Source organism: Diabrotica undecimpunctata, chromosome 6 (genome assembly GCF_040954645.1).
Source record: "Diabrotica undecimpunctata isolate CICGRU chromosome 6, icDiaUnde3, whole genome shotgun sequence".
In the NCBI taxonomy this organism is placed as follows: Eukaryota; Metazoa; Arthropoda; class Insecta; order Coleoptera; family Chrysomelidae; genus Diabrotica; species Diabrotica undecimpunctata.
This window is the reverse complement of record NC_092808.1, coordinates 88,688,152-88,711,841: the sequence shown is the minus strand read 5'-3', so window position 1 is coordinate 88,711,841 and position 23,690 is coordinate 88,688,152. Positions and strand designations below refer to the sequence as shown.

Sequence of the window (23,690 nt, the reverse complement as noted above, 5' to 3'; positions counted from 1 at the left end):
ACGACGTATTCGACGTAACCATGGTGAGTTTGAAACCATGACTAATTTGGAGCAAGCAGTTCGTGACGAATGGGAGCAAATCCCTCAAGCAGACTTTGCTTCCTTAATCCGAAGTATGCCTGATCTAATGAGAGCCGTAATTAGGGGTCGTGGAGATAATACACTCTACTAAATATCGTTTTCCATAAAAAATGTTTATATTTAAAAAATAATAATTTTTGTTTTCTTTGCAGATTTTCAAATTTTTTGAATTGTTTATTGTTTTTTCTGTGTAACATTCTTGAGTTGTAATAAATTTAACTTTTAAATTTTGTTTATTCTTAAATACTCAATTGGGAACATCTAAAACTTTTTTAAACGACAGTTTTTAGGAAAAATCTGAGTGTCCGGTTAATTTTGCATCCGAGTGTAGCTTCCGACAAACTTAATCTAAAATATATTAAAATGCCCGTCACCTATTGTGTTACATACTTGGCATATTCACACTTCAAATCATATTTGTTTTTTTTTCTGTCATTGTATGTAATTTTAATCAGCTGCCTGCTTTAAAATAGTCGAATACGCTTAAAAAAATTAAAATACTTATCTGAATCATCTTTAGAAGTTTAACATGTTAATTGAAAACAAATCCAAAAATACCTTGTTCCATGGTCATGTTTTTCACTTTAACTCGAAAAATTTCAATAACTGGCCTATCACCTTAGCGAACATTTTCATTTTTGCACGAGATCACGACAACGTTTTTGACACACTGCACTAAACTATTTCACTGATATTCCAACAGGCTAAAACATCTAACTCACCTATTTTTTTCCAATTCGTTATGAGATGTCCTAAAAAATAAAATTGGTTTTAGTAAAAAATAATTTAAGATACATAATATGTATATTAAAATATATGTTAAACATTTGCGGAGATTACACAATTATTCTGTGTATATTTTACATAAATAAATTTGCGAACCACCGGCGTATCCAACGTAAAATTAGTATACTAGCTTAATTAAAATACATTTAAATAAATAATACACAAAGAGTAAAAGTGTATTTCTATGTTTTCGTCATAAGAAGTTGCAATTTAAAAAATAATAAAAAAAAACGATCCCTTAATGGCAGATATATCTAATCAATTAAAAATCACAAACCGCCTATCAGCACCGAACCGTCTGAAACCTTGCAACATCGATTGCGACGAATTAGAACAGCAAATTCAGCAAGTGGAATTATTATAAATAAAGCATTGTAAAACCTCTTTTTTTAGTCTGACAGTATATTTGTATTTTTCGTCTTTATAGAGGGGAGGTCTGGAATCTCCAAAAGACATCTCAGTCCAGGACGCCGCCTGACTGACCTTAGTGCAGGATTCGTTCTTCGTACTCCCGGCGATAGTTCTCGAGGTACTTTAAAAGGTCATCTGCTAAACCAGACCCAATCATCAGCAAGGAGGCTCCCTGTCTCGTTCCAGGTAGCGAGTAGAAGTCCTCATCGCTCTTAGTACGGCATCATTCCCAGACGGGCATTTCCTCCTTCCCCACAATCTGACTCACGCATTCTAATTCATACAGTCTAAGCCACTTTTCTAGCTTCAACTTTCAGCATCTTTCACTCTTATCTTTGTCGTTGGTCCAGCTGTCTTTCTTCCTCTCCTTTTTTCTTGATCACTGCACGGATATAGTTCTGTATGTTAGTCCAACCTGAGTTATTTTCAATCATTCTCTCACTTATTTCTGTCACTGTAACAAAATTCACACGTCTCTCTTTCCATTCTGTTCCTTTCTACTATCCATCTGTTGCAATCTAACATCGTATGTGTCACAGTGTCCGAGTGTCCACAGTATAGGCATTCATCTGTGTCATCCCTTCCGAACCTAGAGAGGTAGGCCCTAAAACACCCGTGTCCTGTGAAGACCTGCGTCAGAAAATAATCCAGTCGCCTGTGGCCACAGTCCACCCAATCTCTTATGTTCGGGATCAGCATTTTCGTCCACTGTGCCACATGCTCCTTGTTGTTTCATTCTTTTTGCCATCTTTTAATTGCCCTTTCCCTTTCTTGTCTTCTCTCGGCCTTAGTAAGGTTTGGGCCTCTTCTCTCATAGAGCTCTTCTTTCCACCGCCAAAACATGCAACGGAACACATCCAGTGATGGTCCACAAGGCTGTCGCAGACACAGTCCTATAGGCGCATGCCACTCGCAACAGACTTGTTCTGTCCACTTGTGTCATGAGCCTCCTATAGGCCGTTATCTCTACCGCCTGGCTCCAGACTGGTGCCGCGTAGAGGACGATCGACTGTATAACACCGTGTAAGACCCTCCTCCTTTCGGATTTGGGCCCCCAATGTTGGGCATCACCCTTCCCAACGCACGTGCTTCCCCCATTTTTCATTCTGGTGCAATGTCACTCCTAGGTACTTTACTTATTTCTTGGGTGTTGGACATGTTCCCGCACATTGTAATTCAATACTTTGCCTGTTCCTTTTCCCCTTCAGAATGATGGCTTCGGTTTTCTCTGTAGCAAGTTTCTGAGAGTATTTTTAAGTTTTCAATAAATTCAAGTATTTGAGATCTGGCTCATCCCGGGCCACTACCAGTACAGCGAGGTCTTCCGCGAATGCGAAGTGGGTTGTACCCTCTCCGTATTCACAGTGCATAACCCCGTCATATGCCAGGTTCCATAGCGTCGGACCCAAGACAGATTCCTGGGGTACCCCGACCGTCACGTCCACGATCGTGCCCTTTTTCACCATAATCCTTCTCTCGGACAGATACTCTGCCACCACATTCATCAGGTAAAAAGGACATTCTCTCTCCTCCATTGCCTTCATTACCTCGTTTCACTGAAGCGTATTGAATGCATTCTTAACACCAAATAACAGCACGGCCGCCCAACGATGTTCATCCCCTATGTTGCGCAGTGCTTCGAGTACACTCATGATTGCATCAATCGTGCTTTTCCCTTTACAAAAAGCAAATTGCCTCCGAGATAAACCACCTGACCTCTCAAAATCACAAACCTGCCAAAAAGCAAACAAAGGTAACTATAGTAAAGGCCTACATTAAACTTTATACAAAGTAAGATCTAAACTATGAAAACATAACGGAAGGAAATATATAGATAGCCAGGGAAGGAACGATTTTCCCAAGACACTATTTGATAAATTTGGTGATAAAAAATAAAATATGCAAAAGATGAACCCTGAACTGGCAAGGTAGGGTTCTATAAAATCCCACCACTACCAAATATTGTCGATATCTCAAGGTAACGGCTATGTATTACTCGTTTAGGAATGCATCGGTCAAGTAGTTGTATGAGAGCAGTTTATGTGAATTATTATTTTACTTTTATTTCGTGCTAAATATTTGGTGGGGTACGTAAAGACACCACATCACCGTAAGTGTCATTTTTTTATTACGTAGATAATTATGTAATTACTGTTTTTTTTTGTAGAAAAATGGCTAGTGGGTCATCAAAAAAAGTATTCTACAATGATCCCAACTTTGAGGAGACTTATGCAGTGGTTTGTCGATACAGAAGAGAAATCAATGACAAGGTTATAACGGTGTTGAAACAGTCTTCTTTTGAGAGTAGTGAAGAGGAAATAGCAACTAATAAAATAAGAGCATTTTATGGGAGGGACAGATACAAATGGGTTAAGGAAGCTGCTTAGAGAACTTATACAGAAGCTGTTTCTGTCAATCTAGTCAGACAAATCGCTAGTCTCAAAGGTAATGCGAGGGCTTTAGAAAAGCCAACACCACTAGCTCTTTAGCGGGCTATCTCTACAGACGATGTTCTCTCTGAAATAATAAGGATAAATGAAAAACTGACACTTGCAAGAATAAAATACAAGGACCAACAAAAAACTGAATTAATTGATGTTGACATGGTAGAACTAAAAGTGTTCTTTGGCATTTTGTTTTTTTCATCAATTTTTAAATCGAATCACGAAGATCTTGATAGTCTTTATGCCACAGTCAGAACTGGGAGGGTACATTTTTCGATGTACAATTGCGCTAAAAAGGGGTTCAAGTTTTGTTGGCATGTTTGAGATTCGACTGTGCTAATAGTCGAAAAGAAAGAGAGAAGGCACATAGGACTGCAGCAATATCATGGATTTCAAAATAGAATTGTTGAAAATTCGCAAGAAAACTGCTGCTTGTTTGATTTGGCATGTATTGACAATTTGCTTATTGACTTTAGAGGTAGATGTAGATTTAAAGATTATATGCTAAATAAGCCTAATAAATATGACATCAAAATTATGGGCTTAGATAACGTTCGTACATCATATCTATTCAACGCGTATACATATTCGGGAAGAGGTAGTGATGGTCAAGCACCAACAACAGACGAAAAGCAATTACCAGTTCCAACTCAAGCTGTTTTGCAGTTATGTAAAACGATCTATGGTTCTGATCGAAATATAACTGCAAATAATTGGTTCGGCTCCGTTAAAGTGGTTGATAGATTATTAGAGAAAAAGTTAACGTACATTGGAATGCTACAAAGAATAAAAGGTAGATGCCTATCGAATTCCTGCCATCAAAAAATGGAGTTGAAAACTCGTCCTTATATGATGTCTTATGTTCCAAAAAAGAAAAAGGCGGTTTTAATGATTTGTTCCAGGCTACTGATGCTGACCCTGGAAAGGAAGAAATAATTTTCTTTTATAACATTACCAAAGGTGAGATCGATAGTCTGGACCAAAAATGTGCAACCTTTTCGATAAGCAGACGACCTCGATGGCCGATGGCGATTTTTTTCAGCTCCAGAACATTTCGTACGTAAATTAATATGTTTTATATACATGCACACAAAATAGTGAACACAAATCTAGATATCAGTTTATCAAACTTGCTTTTTCAAACTTTGTATAATTATGTACAAAATATAATTTTAGCACGTTTATTTATAATTATACAAAGTTAACTCATATAGCAATTTTTTTGTTTAAAATATATTTGCAATGTTTTTGAGTAAAGAAAAGTAATTTTAAAAATAACGAGCATAATTCAAGAAAATTAACACCTTTTTTGGTTTTAATTTGATTTTTAAATAAAAAATTGATTTTTTGTAAAATTTATTGTTAAACATATTATTAATAAAAATTTTAAGCTACCTATCATTTAATAACCTTTTCTACTAATAATAATAAGAAAAAAGTTAAATTTTGCAAAATGATTTTTTTTTTAATTTTATTTATTTTTAATTTTATAAATTTTAATAAAAAATTAAATAAAATAATAATTAAATTAAAAAATATTTAAAATTTGTTTTTAAAATTTATTTAAAATTTTATAAACAAATTACTGGGTTAAATAAAAAAAACAAAAAATAACTAACTGAATTTTTTTTAACATATGCAACGAGGTACCATAAATCAAAAAAACATCAATTTTCATTGACTAGAACGAGAGTTATTGCGACTTTAAATTTGAAGTTGAAATGAATTAAATTTTTGAAATAGTAAAACTGAGGGGTAAAAATCGCTTCGCTTTTAAACTCTTCATCATGGCGCTTTTTAAATTTTTTAATATTTATAAACAAACACCCGGTGAATTTTTTAATGAAAAGTGCTAACTCGTGTTCCAACGGTCGTAGGACACTGTATTTTTTTATGTAAAATGCTAAAAATTTGAATATAAAAAATTAACCTTCCACATGTTGATGCGTCTATGTTGATGCGTTATGTAAAATGTTTGTGAGCTTAAAATCTCAGTACCTTTGTACACATATTTTACAATATTCAAAGTAAACTTTTTAACCGTTAAATGATTTAATTTATAATCTTACTTACACGCCGATACAAGGATTATTATTAAACTTTTTAGAAAGCATAGTTATCCGCAAAATCCGTTATGGTAATCTGGTAACAGGTGATCATCGGTTTTACTCCTATTATTGAACACCATGGCTGTCACAATGGTATGTAAAAAAATAATCCCTCTGGCCATTATGTTTTTTGTTAACAATTCGATATGAATTATAAATACTTTTAAGTTTTGGTCATATTATTCAGTAATCCGTACGCATAATTTGAAGAGAAGCCACATGTGCTACTCGCAGCCATAAAACAAAGATGTAGTTCTAATGGCCGCGTGAAGCCAATGCGGCTGTAAACTCGAATAATCAGACATGTAAACGAAATGAGGGATAACTGTATACTTCGATAGTTGCAATGAATTTGTCAGTAGTAAATATATGCTTATCAGTGCAATATTGTTTATTCTTGTATCGGGTGAATATGAGCTACGAGAAGAAGCTAAACCGATTAGAAGTTTTATGCCAAGTAATAAATTTACAATATTGTATGAGTGGGAAAAGTATTGTAATATTGTTGTATTATAGGAGGTCTTCTCTGATGAAGATGAGCAGAAAATATTTGAAGATATTGCTCTTTTGATGAATATATTCCCGATAGCAGTGGTGAACTTTAGAACCTCTAAATTAGGACAGAAATGAATTAGAAATCGAAGACGAGAATGTGGGGGACAAATTGATGGAAACAATTGAATATGTAATACAAAATAATACTACAGATAGTGACAATGATGCCAGCGAACAAAATAAAAATAAGGGACCTGATGGATATCTGGTTTGGGATATTGTGACATGTCAAAATTTGACACAGTTTGTTTTTACAGAGCCAACGTATGGTATTGATATTCAGTTATATGGGGATTATTACAACAAAACCCCATATGATTTTTACACTTTATTCTTCTCGAATAAAATTATAAATTTAATGGTCATTGAAACTAATAGATATGCTTCCCAATGTGAAGAGAAGGAAAACGCACCAAAAGCAAGAATTCAAAATTGACAATACAGATGTAGATGAGATGAAAAAATTTATTGGTATTCTCTTTTGGATGGGTTTAGTTCAATGTTCCACACTGGAGTGTTATTGGTCTCAAAACACATACCAAAAGTCTATACGTTCAATAATGTCAAGAAAACGGTTTCAAATATTGTTGAGGATGTGGCGTTTTCACAACAATGAAGAGATAACGGAAGAAATATTGCAAAAAATATAACCTCTCATGAATAAATTCTTCTGAAAAATTTTCAAAAACATTACACTCCAAAAGAGTCTTTGTGTATCGACGAAAATGTAGTCCCTTTTAGAGGGTGTTTAAATGTCAAGCAATTTATTAAAAATAAGAGACACAAGTTCGGCATCAAAGTGTATAAACTTTGTGTTGGAAAGTGTTATACCTACAACTTAACAGTTTATTGTGAACAAGACAATGTCGAAGGTCAGTCGTCTTCTGAAAATATAGTTCTTACAGTGGCAAAAGATTTATTGAACAAAGGACGTACTATTTATACCGACAATTACTACACCAGTATTTCTTTAGCTCATTCATTATTAGAAAAAGAAACTCTGATGGGAACATTGAGAACTAATCGAAAATTTAATCCAAAAGATATACAAAAGCAAAAAGGTGAGACAGTAGCTGCTGAAAGTAATAGTGAAATAGTAATTCAAAAATGGAAGGACATACGTGATGTTGTCACATTGAGCAAAAAACATACTTCAGAGCTTCTACAAGTTACCTCTGGGCGCAAGCAAACGGAAAAACCGTCCACTGTTGTTGATTACAATAATCATAAAGCTTTTATTGACCTAACCGATACTTACTTCTTTAAGACGAGGCGTGAAGTGGTATAGGAAATTAGCTGTCGAACTTCTTCTTGGAACATCATTAGCCAATGCTTTTATACTACATCAGCAGGTTACGAATGACATGACGACCATTACTAGATTTAAGGAACTTGTCACGTTGGAATTACTTCAAATACAAAATACGGAGCATTATCGTTGTAATGAACCTCCATTTACGCAGCATGTGTTAAAACATGTTGGTCGAAATGAAAGACGCAGATGTGTTGAATGCTATAAAAATCTGAGTGGAGCTGGTGGTCCAACAGAAACCCAAAAAAATTCGCCATTCGGAAAATTTAGATGCAATATTTGTCAAAAAAGTTATTGCTTATCTTGTTTCTTTGCAGTTGATCAGTGTACTAAATAAATGTATCTTTTTTTTCGCTTAAATTTTTATATTATTTTTTAATATCAATATTCTTTTTTATCTTTGTAGTACAATTCTTAATAAATAATAAAATGTGTGTTTCTTTGCATAAGTTTTTATTTCTATAAATAATAATATGCGTAACAAAGCTATTTTATTTTTGAATAGCATATGCGGCTTTACACAGCAGTAACGTTTCCGCCTGTCCGAGGTGCATGACTAGCTTCACACGTCCAGAAAGTCAAATTTGTTGTGATGCCGCAATGGCATCTCATGGCAGCGAAGGTGTTAACAAGTAACAGGAAAGCTCTTGAAGGGAAGAGTGATATGATATCACTCTTTCCCGTTACTCATTAAATAGTTGCATCACTCTTTCCCGTTACTCGTTAAATAGTTACAGTAAAACCGATGATCACCTGTCACCAGATCACCATAACGGATTTTTAAACTACGTTTTTAAAACATTTAATAATAATCGGCATGTAAGTAAGATTATATAATATTAATTTTTCACTTAATTTTTTTTTTTCATATTTAATTAATTGGAATTTGCACTTAACACATTGTACACATATAATATTGCCATATTTGCTACATATTATGTATCCGACAGCACCCTAATACGGGTTACTATAAATATTTCAGTATTTAGTGTACCATGTGCCGTTTTTGTGCCGAATGTGAGTAATTCTTATTCTTAAATCTTTTTACCTAATTTTAAATGGACTCACACAGGCAACATATTCACGACAAGCCTTACTCTTCAATTTAGTGATTTCAGAATTTACGTGGACCTAATAGTTTACGTATAATAACGTTGTAGATAAAAGCTTTCTGGGATAAACAATTTCAATTTTACAGTAACTATTAAGTGAAACTTCTTAAAAATTGTCGCTAAATATTTGTGATATTGTTCCCTTTTCTCACATGAAATTAAAGTTTTTGGGGCATTTTTAGGAAAGTTATTAATCATTTTCAAAAAATCGACTCTTAAAGCTACTTTTGCAATAAATAATAAATTAACAAAAATAAATTTATATGCTCTCATTTTAAAGGATTTTCTATGATATTTCAGTAAAATTGTGTCACTTGTTCATATAAGTTAGTGTCTTCAGATTTAGTATTTAAAATCAAATACATAGCGATCTTACATTGTTTAATTATAGTTAATATGTAAGTAACAATGCCGTTTAATCTTTTGCATATTATGTTTATTACATATTTGTATCACCAATTGATTAAAAGCAGTTGTTAGATACATGTATCAGAGAGGGTTGCGAAAAATGCTTGTTTTTTGCTAATTTCTCTGGTCTAAGAATGCACATGCTTTATTTGGTTGTGGCATTTTACTTTTGTAATTGCTATAAGTATTTTCAAAATCTCTGTTTACTTCTAGTTCATATGTCCGTTCTCACAGGGTCGAGAATTCTAGATTTAGTTTTGGAATTTTACACAAATTACAATTTAGCCAATTGGCTTATTGTACTGCGGCCACTGAATAGTTGACACCCTTACATATCTTGAAGTCGATTTTTCCAATTTTTACCTAATTTAAACGCAAATTTTACATCAAAGTGACGATAATTACCAGTGGCGAAAGAAACGAAAAACAACTAATTTTTTAAAACCGGGCCTGATTTTTTCCCGTTTGAATCAGGTCATTTTTGTTTGTTAAATGTTAAAGTAAATGTTTCTTAAAAAAAATATATTTTTGCAAGAAAAGTTACATTTTTTACATCGATGTAAAATCTACTTTTATAAACTTTTAATTCGTAATACAAATTTAATTTGTTTAATTAAAAATTAAGTAATCGCGTGAGGAAAAAAGTAAAAAGAGCATTTTAATTTTATATTTCTCTAATTTATAAAATTATTAGTAGAGTTTTTAAAAACCGTATTTACTACTACTTGTCGGTTTATAACGTTCTCCACCGTTTTCCGATTTCCATTCGCCACTTACGGTTGTTCCATAGATCTTCTTCTATGGCCCTCTCTCTCAGTTCTTTATTTATTCCTTCGCTCCAACTTTTTCTCGGTCTACCTACCTCGTTTTCTCTTTCCTTCTGGTTGCCACTTTAGTATTTCTTTTGGCATTCGTTGTTCGTCCATTCTTTGTATGTGCCCGAACCAGATAAGTTGTTTTGTTGTTAGGACATCTGTGATTGTTCGTTTGATTCCCATTATTTCTCTAATGCGTTCGTTGGTAATCCTTTCTCTTCTAGATCTTCCTGCGGCTCTTCTCCAAAAATCCATTTCCGTCGCTTTCAGCGTTGACAGTGTTCTTTCTTTCAGTATAACCGTATACAGGGTGAAATTTTTTCTATGAACAAACTTAACTATTTTTTTAAAGTCGGGCCTGCTTTTTTTCTAGTTTGAATAAATCAATTGATTAGGTTGTAGTAGTGTAACGTTTGAACAAAATATGAGACACATCGAACTTACCGTTCAAAAGTAATGACGAATACAAATTTTAATCCAAATTTACAACTCACCCTGTATATTATTAAACAATGGGAGCAGACACTTTTTAATGGTCATTTGTTATCCTCCATAGGGACCTCCATACGAAGTAGGAGTATATACAGTTTCTCATGTCTCACCCTGTATTATTGCACTGTTAGTGTTTACCGTTTCTACATGTTTAGTTTAATCCTAAACTGTAATAATTGTTCTCATTACTATGTTGAGCTCTACGCCTTGTAAGGAAAAACGGAATCCATCGATGAACTAGAACCCCATTTAAAGTTTGTAGAAATATTGGATATCATTATTAATACATTTGTCAATTTAATACTATTTCGGTTATGCCATTATACTTTTATGAACTCTATGAACACGTTTATGATATTTTGAAACAAGATTTTATTCATTACCCTGTTTATGAAAACTATGTTGATATATAATATTATTCAAAACTAGTTCTCCTTTACTAGTGATAATGAAAAAATTACATCATAATGCAATTATTTGATAAGCTGTGACCTTGATATGATATTGCAGGTTATAAAATAACAAATTAAGCAGGTTCTTAATTTTATTTTAGTTGTGTAAGTTATGTATAAATGGCAAATAATGCAAAATAATATAACGCATAGCAATTTAAAAATCCTTATATAAGAATTATGGTTTAAATTTTCAAAAGAAAATGTATATGTATAATACATATATATATATATATATATATATATATATATATATATATATATATATATATATATATAGTTTGAGTTTAGTTCTTGAACCTTAATATATATTTTTTGGTGGATTTTCTTGGGCTTAGGTACATAAAAAAATTTTGATTTGATACTAAGACATTTTCATATATTTTTTCGACGTTTCGGCAGGAAATCCATGCCTTTTTCAAGAAGTAATATTGTCTAAAAAAACATTTTATGACAGACATAATACGGTTTAGAAGTTAAACTTTTGACTTACCAAGCATGTAAAAATTCGATACTAACAAGTAGACGTCACAATTAAAATAATATTAAAAACATAGGACATACCCACTAAGTCACTACATGTAAAATGTATTTTAAATCTAATGTGTTGTTTATTGATGTTAGTTTATCGTTTAAACAATCAGTTATTTTACCATCATAGGCGTTCTGAGATTGTCTTTTTATTTGTTTTTAAATTAAGTTAAAATATATTTTGTTCAAATTTTTGACATCTTTTTTATCATTTATTGCATTATTATTTTTTTTATTTGTATAGACTCTAGAAGCTCTCTCTTCTTCCTGTTGGGTTCTCTTTTTAGGATCTTGGTTTGCTCAAAATCAAATTTATGTTTTTTTTTCGTTTTTATGTTTTATGAGGGCGGTTGAGTTTTTTTTTGTCATATTTGTGGGAACGTATTCTTGAGTTAAGTAGCTGACTGGTTTGTCCAATATAAACTCCATCACAATTCGAGCAGGGAATTTCATATACAACATGCGATCTTTTTAATAGAAGGGTTTTTGTTTTTAATCTTGTAAAATTTTCTTTCAAAAGATTGTGCCCTTTATGAGCAACCGTAATATTATGTTTGGACAGAAGATTTGCAATTTGTTCTGATAATCCTTTTATATAGGGAAGAGACATATAGTTTTTCTTTACCGTGTTGGTTTCATTGTTATTATTGTTATTGTAAAATTTAGGCAGTCGCGATTTGAAAGTGTTGTCTATAAGGTGATGTGAGTATGAATTAAGTGTTGGTGCTATTTTTGCTTTTTTAATGGCCTGAGGTCTATTGATAGGATCGGATAATCTAATAGCTCTATCGGCGAGTCCGATAACTACTGATTTCTTTTGAGACAGGGGATGATGAGAGTTGAAATTCAGATATCTCGACGACCAGGTTTTTTTGGTGTACTATGAAGTAGTTATAGTGCTGTTTTCTCTATGTAAGGTCAGGTCCAGAAAATTAATTTGATAATTTTTTTCAACTTCTAATGTGAATTTTAGTTTTTGGTGAAAGTTATTAAATTCATTTAATAACTAAATAGTAAAATATCCATTTTATCCTCTGGTGCTGCGATCAAGCAGTCATCTATATAGCGATAGAAAAAAGGTATATCAAAATCTAATTTATTTAAAACAATTTCCTCTAGATGCTCTAAAACTAATTGAGCGATGGCACTGGATATGCTAGCACCCACTTCAAATCTAGATCTATTGTTTTGAGTTTTTTAAATGTTTTTAATTAAATATTGGTTGGTTTTCCCAAGAACTAATTTTTGCGCCAATAGAAAAATTTATTTTTATGTTTGTAAACAACAAATATTTTTATTATTTTTTACATAGCTGTGAATTAAAACAGGTCCTAGTAAACATATTAGCTTAAAAAAAATAAATTACTTATTAAAATTTATTAAAATAAAAAAAAGTGAATATATTCAACACTGCCGGAGAGACGTTACGTTAGTGCTCACGTTACAAAAATGGCACGATATTAAGTTGAAGTAACCCAATTTTGTCAGGGATTTTTTGCAAGGAAACAACACAGAAAACTATATAGATTATTATAATATACGAATTCTAGATACATACAACTTGGGTATTATTAGTTTTTAGTCAATATAATAATATTTTTGGTTATAATTTTTGTATTTGTATTAAAGTATTTTCCATTAGATGAAGCATAAGTGTATGTCCACGATGTAATATTTGAATTCGAATTTAGCTTTACAACGAAACGCCATCTTTTTGTTTTCATTTCATTGTTGTTCTTTTATTGATAGAAAAGTATTGAAATTATGTTTATATTGAATCCTGTAATGTAATGGATTTCTGCTATTCAATAAAAAATGAATAAAGGCACGTTATTCTTACAAACAATTACCATATTGAGGTGGTATGCTAACAATATATATATATATATATATATATATATATATATATATATATATATATATATATATATAAACACCAATTTACAAATAACGAATGCCAACGGAATGCGTCTTAGAGATTTTTGTGAAACAATGTCTCTTAAAATTATGAATGGATTTTTTCAATATAGAGACATCCACAAATTTACATGGATACAACCGACTAGGAATCTGAGCTCGATAATCGACTATGTAATCCAACGTCAAACTTCCCAGCTGAAAACAACTGACGTAAGGGTATACCGAGGATCAGAATGTGGATCCGACCATCGTTTACTTAATGCCAACGTGATCGCAAAAACGCAAAAACAATAACACTCAGGTACAGAATATAGAAAAGGGACAAGAAGAAACAGCTCCTAAATATAACCTAAAAAGCTTAAAAGAAGATTTAACGAAATTTCTTTACAAATTACGACTGGCTACAAAATTACAAAATGTGGATCGACAAAATATATCAGCGAAAGAATTATACCAGCAACTTAAAAAATGCATTCATGAGGCTGCAAGTGAAGCTTTGGGTATAAAGACAAACATGACATAAAACATCAAGAATGGTGGTCGGAGAATATGCAAACGTTAGTAAACAAGAAAAAAACTGCTTATCAGAAATGGATGTCAACGAGAAAGGAGGAAGATTACAAGATATATAAAAAATTAAATCGAGATGTAAAAAGAGAAGTAGTGAAAAGTAAAAATGAGATGTGGGATCGAAGATGTGCAGAGGTGGATAGGTGTATGGGTGGAACAAGAGTTGGGCAAGCGTGGAAGGTGATAAAGTCTCTCCGGGGGGAAGGAAAGGAGAAATCTAACTTACAGTTAATAGATCTGAAACTGTGGAAACACCATTATGAGGTCTTACTAACAAAGGATAGATGTAAATTCCATGTGATCGAAATGGAAGAAATATCCGAACATACACAAATAATTGAGATAATAACCGGAAAGTTAAGCAATGCCCTCAAAGATCGAAAAACGGTAAAGCAGCAGGACCTGGAGACATCCCAATTGAGTTGGTAAAGTATGGACCAACAATATTACATGAGATGTTGGTTCAACTATTTAACAAATGCTTAAAAGGACAAAATATCCTTGATAATTGGAATGTTGGATACATCAGCTCAATATTCAAGAAAGGGGATAAACGCAAATGCTCTAATTATAGGGGAATAACTGTTATCAGCTCAGTGGGGAGGTTGTACGGTTGAATAATAAAAGAAAGAATAGAATCAGAATATATTAGATTTCGTGCAGGAAGACAGTGCACTGATGGTATATTCGTTCTGCAGCAGGTAATCGAAAAACGGAAGGAATCCATTTAGCCACCTATTGTTTGTAGATTTAGAGAAGGCATACGATACGGTCCTGTTTCAGTACGATACGGAAAAAACTTTTAAAATTAACCAAAGTAGGTCTCAGTGGATGCTATCGCAAATATATACAAAAATGCAAGAAGTGTCGTTAAAGAAGGAAACTATATATATGAATCATTTATAATAACAAAGGGGCTTAAACAAGGATGTTGTCTATCTCCAACCTTATTTAAAATATATATTCAATCATCGCTAGAGCAGTGGAGGAAACAAGTATCCGGAATGGGAATAGACATAGGCGGTGGTAAATGTCTAACAAATTTATTTTTCGCAGATGATCAGGTAGTCGTAGCGAATGATGAGGAAGACATGGACTATATGTTTAAAAAACTAAAGAAAGAATATGAAAAATGGGGCATTAATATGAATATGTCAAAGACAGAGTATCTTAAAATAGGAGATGATGAAGAAGATCCGGAGTTAGAAATTAGAAACACAAAAACACGCAATGAATATAAATATCTCGGATCTATAATTTCTAAAGAAGGCACTACCAAAAGAGATATCGAAAACAGAAAGCAGCAGGAAAAAAGCGGTAAACATTCTAAACTCTCTACTATGGTCTAAAGATATTAGACAAGAAACGAAATTTACAATCTATCGAACCTTGGTAAAGCCTATTATGACTTATAGGGCAGAAATTTGGCAGATCATAAAAAAAGATAGAAAAAGAATAGAAGTAGTAGAAATGGATTTTCTAAGGAGAGCGTGTGGGATTTTCTAAGGAGAGCGTGTGGTGTATCCAAAAAAGATCATATCAGGAATGAGATATTAGAAGGAGGACAAATACTGGATACTGGAAGGAGGACAAATACATACTAGCGAATGAATGAAGATAGATGGCCACAGAAAGATTAAAATTGCATACCACAACAAAAAAGAAGAAGGGGAAGGCCGACAGTTGCCTGGGAAGAAAATGTACCGCGTATAATGAGAGATAGAGCCATCAAAGAAGACGAATGAATAGACAGAAAACAGGAAGAGAACTTAAAGTCTCATTCTGCATCAGACAGGGAGTTAAAAATGAAGGCAGATAAAAGAAATGACAGGTATTCGTCCTATTACAAGAATAAGAAGTAGACAAAAAATCTGAAAAGGAAATAACATTTTTTTCTGTCTCTGTGTATATAAAAGGAAAAATAACGATATCGTAGCAGAAGCATATTCTAAATTATTTTGCACTTTGCACTACACAATTATTTAATATGTTTTAAACATTTGGTTAAAAATTTGCTTGTAGTGATAGCCTAATTCTTTCGAATTAACAAAATGTATATGAATATTTTGCAAAGCATTATATGACCTATTATAATTAAATAATTTTTTATCTTAAATATGCTAAGATGTGCTTATCAGTATATGTGAATATCAAATATCAAATCTTAGGATGACTGGAATTTGGTTATTTTTAAGCATATATTGCTAAACTATATCATATTAATTTTGGTTATGCACCACGTTCCCGCATCCCTATTTATGGATGTTAACGAAATACGGTTATTTTATCTACTAATTAAATAAAATATGCAGTAGTTTCATATAAGTGTGTTTATATATAAATATATTATTTTTTCCTTAATTAGTCATACGACTAAATAATATATTGTACAGTTTACATCAGATTGGTTATAACCAAAGCCACTGATGTCTCAATATATTGTATATTGTGTAATATTTTTTTTTATTTTATAGTTCTCATTTAACTAACATTATATCGACACCTTATCGATCGATAAACTAGAGGCCTTCGACATGTGGATATACAGAAGAATCTTGAAAATACCTTGGACAGACAAAATAACAAATAGTGTAGTTCTTCAAAGAATGAACAAAGAACGGGAGCTGTTGATCACCATCAAGAGAAGAAAGTTGGGATATCTTGGTCATTTGATGAGAGGGAAAAAGTACCGATTGCTCCAGTTAATTATCCAAGGAAAGATTCAGTGCAAACGAAGTGTGGGGAGACGACGTATATCTTGGCTGCGCAATTTAAGAGACTGGTTCCAGTGCACATCTAACCAATTATTTAGAGCAACAGCTTCTAAGATACGAATAGCAATGATGATTGCCAAACTCCGTAGCGGAGAGGGCTTTTGAAGAAGAAGAAGATATCGACACCTGATATGAAAAACATTGTAACTCACTTTTGCTTAGTTTCGAGGAGAGCAATTTAAAAAAATTTCCACATTTTATTTTTTTACTTCGTCAGTTTCAATATTTTTTGATTTTTTCTTTATCCGCATTTTATAACTTTTCCTCGGCTTTTCACTTTCACGTACTGCATTGTTATTAAAATTACTGGTCCTGATTTAGGTCGAGTTACAATACCAAGTTTTTCAAGAATTTTAGGTGAAGATAATTGTAAGTGGTTTATACAATGATATTTCAACAAAGTATTTCTCTTTGATTATAGTGTATTTTTATGTATGAGAGAGTAATAAAACAATAAATTATGTATGCAAATCCCTAAACTGTTGATACGGGTGACTCAATGAAAAACAGATACTTGTCAACAAGTTTACAGAAGTATATAGGAAAACAATTTTAAATTGAGTATGACCACCAGGTATAAAGGTTGGAGCAGAATAGAATACAATAGTTGTGAGGGTTACTAATCCCTAAATAAGGTTGCCAGTGTCGGAGTGATGGAGGTTAACAGGTACTAATGAATTTGCAAGAAATGTAAGATGTTTATTTTATTGGTTATATATAACCAATAAAAGTTTAATAAGTACCTACCTATTTGCAAAATAAAGTTTAATTCTTTAGATAAAATAAAACGTTTTATTTTATCTATTTGCAAAATAAAGTTTAATTCTTTGCCTATTTGCAAAATAAAGTTTAATTCTTTAGATAAAATAAAACGTTTTATTTTATCTGAAATGAGTGCATTCCACGAAGTAAGGGTTTCAACAATCAAACATTTAATTCTTTAATTCCAGGAATCTACGACAGTAATTGACTAGATAATTACCTTCTAAACTTATTCCACAGAAAATGTGATAGTGGGTTTTTCCATTTTGTATATAGGAAGGTCCAAGTGGCGTATTCAAAATTCTTAACAGTTCACTAAAAGTAGGTACTTCAGTTGCAAGGTGCAGTTTATTGTGTATACTAGTGTTATATAAAATTTGGAAGTGCCGTGTAAACGCCGAAAAATTGGTCCTCTAACAGTTAATGAAAAAACATTAATATTTAATTGTTTTAAATCATTTACAGACAAACGTTTATGTAAAAGTGTTGATGAGACCGTTGAGTTAGTTAGCAGTACACTTGGTGTTGGGAAATCTACGATTTACAGAGTTATTAAAGAAGAGAAATGTGGTAGTTTTCAAATGCCACGTAATGCTCCAGGGAAACCAAAATTTCAAATAGAATATCATTTTAAAGAAGGACTTCGACGGAAAGTGCATGAATTCTTCTTTAGACAAGAATTTCCAACATTGGATAAATTTCTTGTCACAGTTCGAGATGATAAGGATTACCCAGAAATGAGTCGAAGTACGTTATGGAAACTTTTAAAAGAAATAGGCTTCCGCTGGAAAAAGAATCCCAGAAAGTCTATTTTATTAGAAAGGAGCGATATTGTCATATGGAGAAGACATTTTCTAAGAACCATAAAGGAAATGAGAAACCAAAAAAGAAAAATATTTTATCTTGATGAAACATGGATCAACGAGGGTCATACACCAAATAAATTTTGGCAGGATGAAACTGTTACAAGTCAAAGGCACGCTTTTGTAAATAACTTATCTACTGGTTTAAACCCACCATCAGGAAAGGGACGCAGGCTGATAATAGTACACATTGGCAGTTCAGACGGTTTTGTTGAAGGTGGTTTATTAACTTTTGAATCAACTCGTACCGGTGACTACCATGAAGACATGAACGCTGATGTCTTTCAAGAATGGTTCGAACAAATGAAAATCTTCTTCCTAAGAACTGTGTAATAGTAATGGATAATGCAAGTTATCACTCCAGACTTATAGAAGGACTGCCCACAACCAAGTGGTTCAAAAAAGACTTGCAGAATTGGCTGAGTTCAAAAAATATTACGTACCATCCCGGATCTATAAGAAAGGAACTTTATTCGTTGTGTGCCCTTCATAAAGAAAAATTTAAAAAATACGAAATTGATGAAATTGCCAAAAATCGTGGAATGACAGTACTTAGATCCCCACCATATCATTGTGAATTAAACCCGATTGAACTGGTATGGGCACAGATAAAGAGTGAAGTTTCAAGAAAAAATACCACTTTTAAAATTCATGATGTTAAACAGTTGTTTTTGGAGGCCGTAAATAATGTAAAACCTGAAAACTGGGAAAAGGCAGTAAATCACACTATTAAAGAAGAGGAAAAAATGTGGAAGCTGGACAATATTACTGATAAAATGATCGAGCCAGTTATTATAAATCTTGGTTCTGAAAGTTCATCTTCTGAATCTGATTTGGATTTGTAACAAGTAGCTGTAAGTTTTATATTAATATTTTTATTCATCTATTAACATACCTTAGACGGTTTTAAAAACTCTTTTTCTCTTTTGTAATTTTTAAAAATTAAAACAAATGTAAATTTTTTAAAACCCTTTTTAATGTAGGCCAGTCAGTTCTAATATAGTGTGTGATAAAAGAGGTCACTTTTGTTTACATACACATAACACTTTATAACACTGAAATAATTCATTTATTTTTTACAATTATTCAAAGTAATTTTTCAATTAATCTTGAGCACGCCCATGGAGTGGTCGGAGCTACCAGTTAAAATTATGCTAATTACTCTCTCGTTCATAAAAATAAACTATAGGTATATATAAATGGTAACTAATAAGTTTATATCAAAATAAAGAGATTAGTATTACGTTTTTTATTGATTTTACCTAAACGTGATTTTTTTACTCAACCAAGTATCTAAGAATTCACATCATACATACTAACAAGAAGTAAATATAATAATATCCGTTAGATTTATTTATTACAAAATGAGAATTTACAAATTATAAAACAGTTTATATTTGCATAACAATATCCTTACGCAGATCCAATATCAAAGATAGTACAATTATACACTCTAAACTTTCTTTTATAATAAAACAATGATACCTATGATTTGGCCGTAGTTAATATTTTTGTAAATGAAAGCAGGCAGTTACAACTGTTGCTGTTTTCTTAGAAACCTCTTTATCACGATTTTTGGCTTCACGTGCAATACATTTGTATGCAAAAGGTATGCAATCTCTCGCTCTCTCTCTCTCTCTCCCTCTCTCTCTCTCTCTCTCTCTTTCTCTCTCTCTCTCTCTCTCTCTCTCTCTCTCTTTCTCTCTCTCTCTTTCTTCAATCCTGGACCCCCGTAGGCAGTGTTCATCCTGATGTTATGTATTGTCCGTCCCCAAAGATCTCTGTCTCTGGTCATTTCTTTTAACTCATGCACAGGTCTTTTCCATATCCCTGTAATTTTCCGATCCATCCTGTTGGAATCTTCCTCGTGATATTCGGCCTTCTACCTTTTCTTTTATAGTAAGTCCATGTTTTCTGTGTCTGCTCTCATATGTCCCAAAGTATTTTAATTGTTGGAGACGAACTTTGCTGGATAGCCGATTGCTGACTTATAGCTCATTTAAAATTGAAATATTTTCCAGTAGTCGGTCCACGGAATTCGTAAGATTCTTCTTAGATGCTCACTAAGAACATTTCAGTGGCGTATATCATTCTTCTTTCTGCTTGTCGTAGATTGACATCCGTATGTGTGCAATATGTAAAGCATATTCTTTATCTATTTAGTCTTTCTCTGCTTTAGTGTTATGTAGATTACAAGTAAGACACTGATTTTTTTTCGGTGCAAAAAGCCGATATTTAACTCAGTATTAAATATGTGCTTTTGGTGGCTGGCTTATCGCATGGGTGATTCTCTAACCTCCATTCATTATGCAGTGAAAACTATTTGGGAAACGTTAAAGTCTCATCATAGTTGTTCTTTTCTTGCATAGTGGGATTCTTTTGCTGGAATATAGTTTATATGCGTACGAATGGAATTTTTAATATTTTCATCTACAACATTTGCTCTGTTCTTATGGCGACCACGCATATCTCCAGGTATAAAGCCTCCACCTTCCTGACTATCAATTTGTTTGAATAGCGTAGTTAACCACATATCTGTTATAAAAAAGTGTCCAAAAATGTTTTTTTACAAACTTAGAATCGGTGTTCTGCTAACTGCAAATTATATTCATATGTCTATCTTCTTCTGGACTCTTTTAACTTTGCAACCTTTCTATCTTGTCTGAAAACATATCTACATAAATATTCGCTTTGTTTATCATGATCAGCCATTTCCCAAAAATTATTAAATAAATAAGTCTATCATTTTCAGATAATTTCGATCTACATTTTCTGTTACAGTTATCGTTACGTCCAGGTCCCATTTCGCTCATTTTCGTTAATTTTCCAGTTTAACTAGTACCTATATTCTTGCCCAGAGTTCCACAGTTTCTTCAAGCCATTCATTTTCCAAACACTTGGATCCCTTTGTCTCTCCCTTTCCTCTGTCAATGTATCTTGAATATGTAATGCACTGTGAACATTTGGTAACTTATTATTATCGGTAGAAGTTAGTTCGGTCGTAAATAATATAGGTGTTATTGTTTTTGTTTGAAATTCTAAACTAGTACCTCATGTACAAAAATATCGAATATTTTGGAATTTTTGTTTTTTGAAAATAAATTCTGGTCAATCAATCATTTATTGTGAAGAAGGGTTTATTCTAACAATGTTTAATGAACAATTTTAAGTTTTTATGAGGAGCAAATTGCGAAAAAAATAATATTTAATGTTATGTAAATAAGGTTATTTTACTCTAAACTTAAATGCTAATTTAAATTGTTTAAACAAGTCTTTTTAACTGAAAGAAGTGCATGATCAATAACGAGTATTCCCCCTCTAGCTCTTATTACTGCTTGGATCCTTCTCGGCTTGCTTGCAAGTACATTTTGGACACATCTTTGGGAAATTGCATTTCATTCATCTTGTGCAGCTAGCCGAAGCTGCTTTATCGTATTTGGAATGAGATTTATTTGTCGTATACGTCATTTAAGCTGTTCCCACATGTGCTCTATTTGATTTAATCCGGGCTTAACAGTGGCCAATCCAATTTTTGAATTTGGATCTCATCAAGATAATTACGCACTATGGCAGCGGCATGTGGTCGAGCATTATCGTGAATTAATATGAATCTGTCATATATAATGTACCCAACATACGGCAAAACATGATCTTGCAGGATGTTTTAAACGTAATAGTCACCAGTCATCCGTACAAGCACTTCCACAAGTACGGTGCGTACCTCCCAACTAATACCTTCCCAAAGCATTATGCCACCACCTCCAAAACTAACGGTCTGGGCGAGATTGCAGGTGGCAAATCGTTCTCCAACTCTTCTGTGTAGACGTGGTTTCGACCATCTGGCTTCAATGATAGTATTCTGGTCTCATCAGTGGAAAGAATATTTTTCCAGTTGTCGATATTCTACTGAATATGTGTTTTTGCAAATTATAAAAGACGAGCTTGATGATTTTGGAGAAGACGTGGAACTTTGACTGAGCGTCTAGGTTTAATTTTGCTTCTTTTAATCTTCGTCTAACTGTTTCTGAACTCAAATTTACTTGTCTAACATTTAGTAGCTCATTTCTCAGGAGCATTGATGTCAATGAGCGATTTCGTGTAGAATTAAGAACCAAAAAACGGTCATCAATTGCGGTTTTGCACCTTGGACGTCCTTGACCAGGCCTTCGTACAAAATTTCCTGTTTCGTGGTACCTTTTTAAAGTACTTGAAACTGTAGATTGACTTTTCCTGACACGTCGTGCGATATCTTTTTGTGTATATGCTTCCTCATACAAAATTACAATCTGTGCTGCTTGGACCTCATTGCAGTGCCGAATTGGTGTTATACTTGTTTTAAACTTAGTTAGATCAAAGCAATATTTAATTAAACTTAATAAATTAAACTAAAAATAGCCGAATTAGTATGATTTTTCCTTTACGTGAAGGTTTTTTATGATAAAATGTACGAATGACACTAAACGCTGAATAATCTTCAAAATAAGCGTCAAAATATTTCAAACCAATTGAGTACATTAACCTACTATATAAGTAACATCAGTAAGTTAAAATTATTTTGAAATATTAGTGACTACAAAAAAAAATGGAAAATTTCAAAATATTCGCTATTTTTGGCCATGAGTGTATTTTTATGCGAGTTATTAAGAATTAAGACATGCTCACTATGCTCAGCAGTTAATAATAAAGAATTTACTTCTTGTCTGTCATCTTCCTGATTAAAAGCGCCTGGTAAATTGACTTGAATGTTATTTATAGTAATATTGCACTACCTTGCTTTCTTCTATCACAACTTACAATGAAGTTGTAAAAACTTATTCAATAAATGTTTCAAGAAAAACGTTGTATACAATGTTACAATGTTTTTATAAAAAATATTCATGAATAATAAAATTTTTCAATATTGTAACATTGGTTACAACGTTTTTTCCACCAAGTGATTCAAAATTTGCATTTGAGGTTATTTTGTTGAATAACGTTATATTCACATAAGATAGGAAAAAAGTTAATAGAACAAAATAAACGTTATTCTTTAAGATATTCTTTAATCCATAGTTAAAAAACATTGTTAGTAGAGTTACAATGTTATTCATATCAGGTGTCAATATTAGTATCAACTTGTTTACTTGATTAAGATTATGGTTGTTGGCATTTTTTTAATGGCATAGACTATGTGTCAATCATGTTGAGCTCATCAAAATGATTATTAGTCATGTTGTGACTCAAACATAAAAATTATGACTGTAAAGTCCATGAAATATCAATAACGAGGAGTTGAATAATATGATATACAAAAA

The 23,690-nt window shown here is 32.5% G+C and overlaps 1 protein-coding gene across 1 annotated transcript in view; it reads right to left on the bottom strand.

The window, feature by feature from the left end:
• LOC140442718 (max dimerization protein 1-like) overlaps positions 1-23,690 on the bottom strand; it is a 146,724-nt gene that overhangs the window by 105,383 nt on the left and 17,651 nt on the right. The window contains exon 3 of the mRNA XM_072533701.1: positions 804-833. Coding sequence (XP_072389802.1) covers positions 804-833 — 30 coding nt within the window. The remainder of the gene's footprint in view (positions 1-803; positions 834-23,690) is intronic.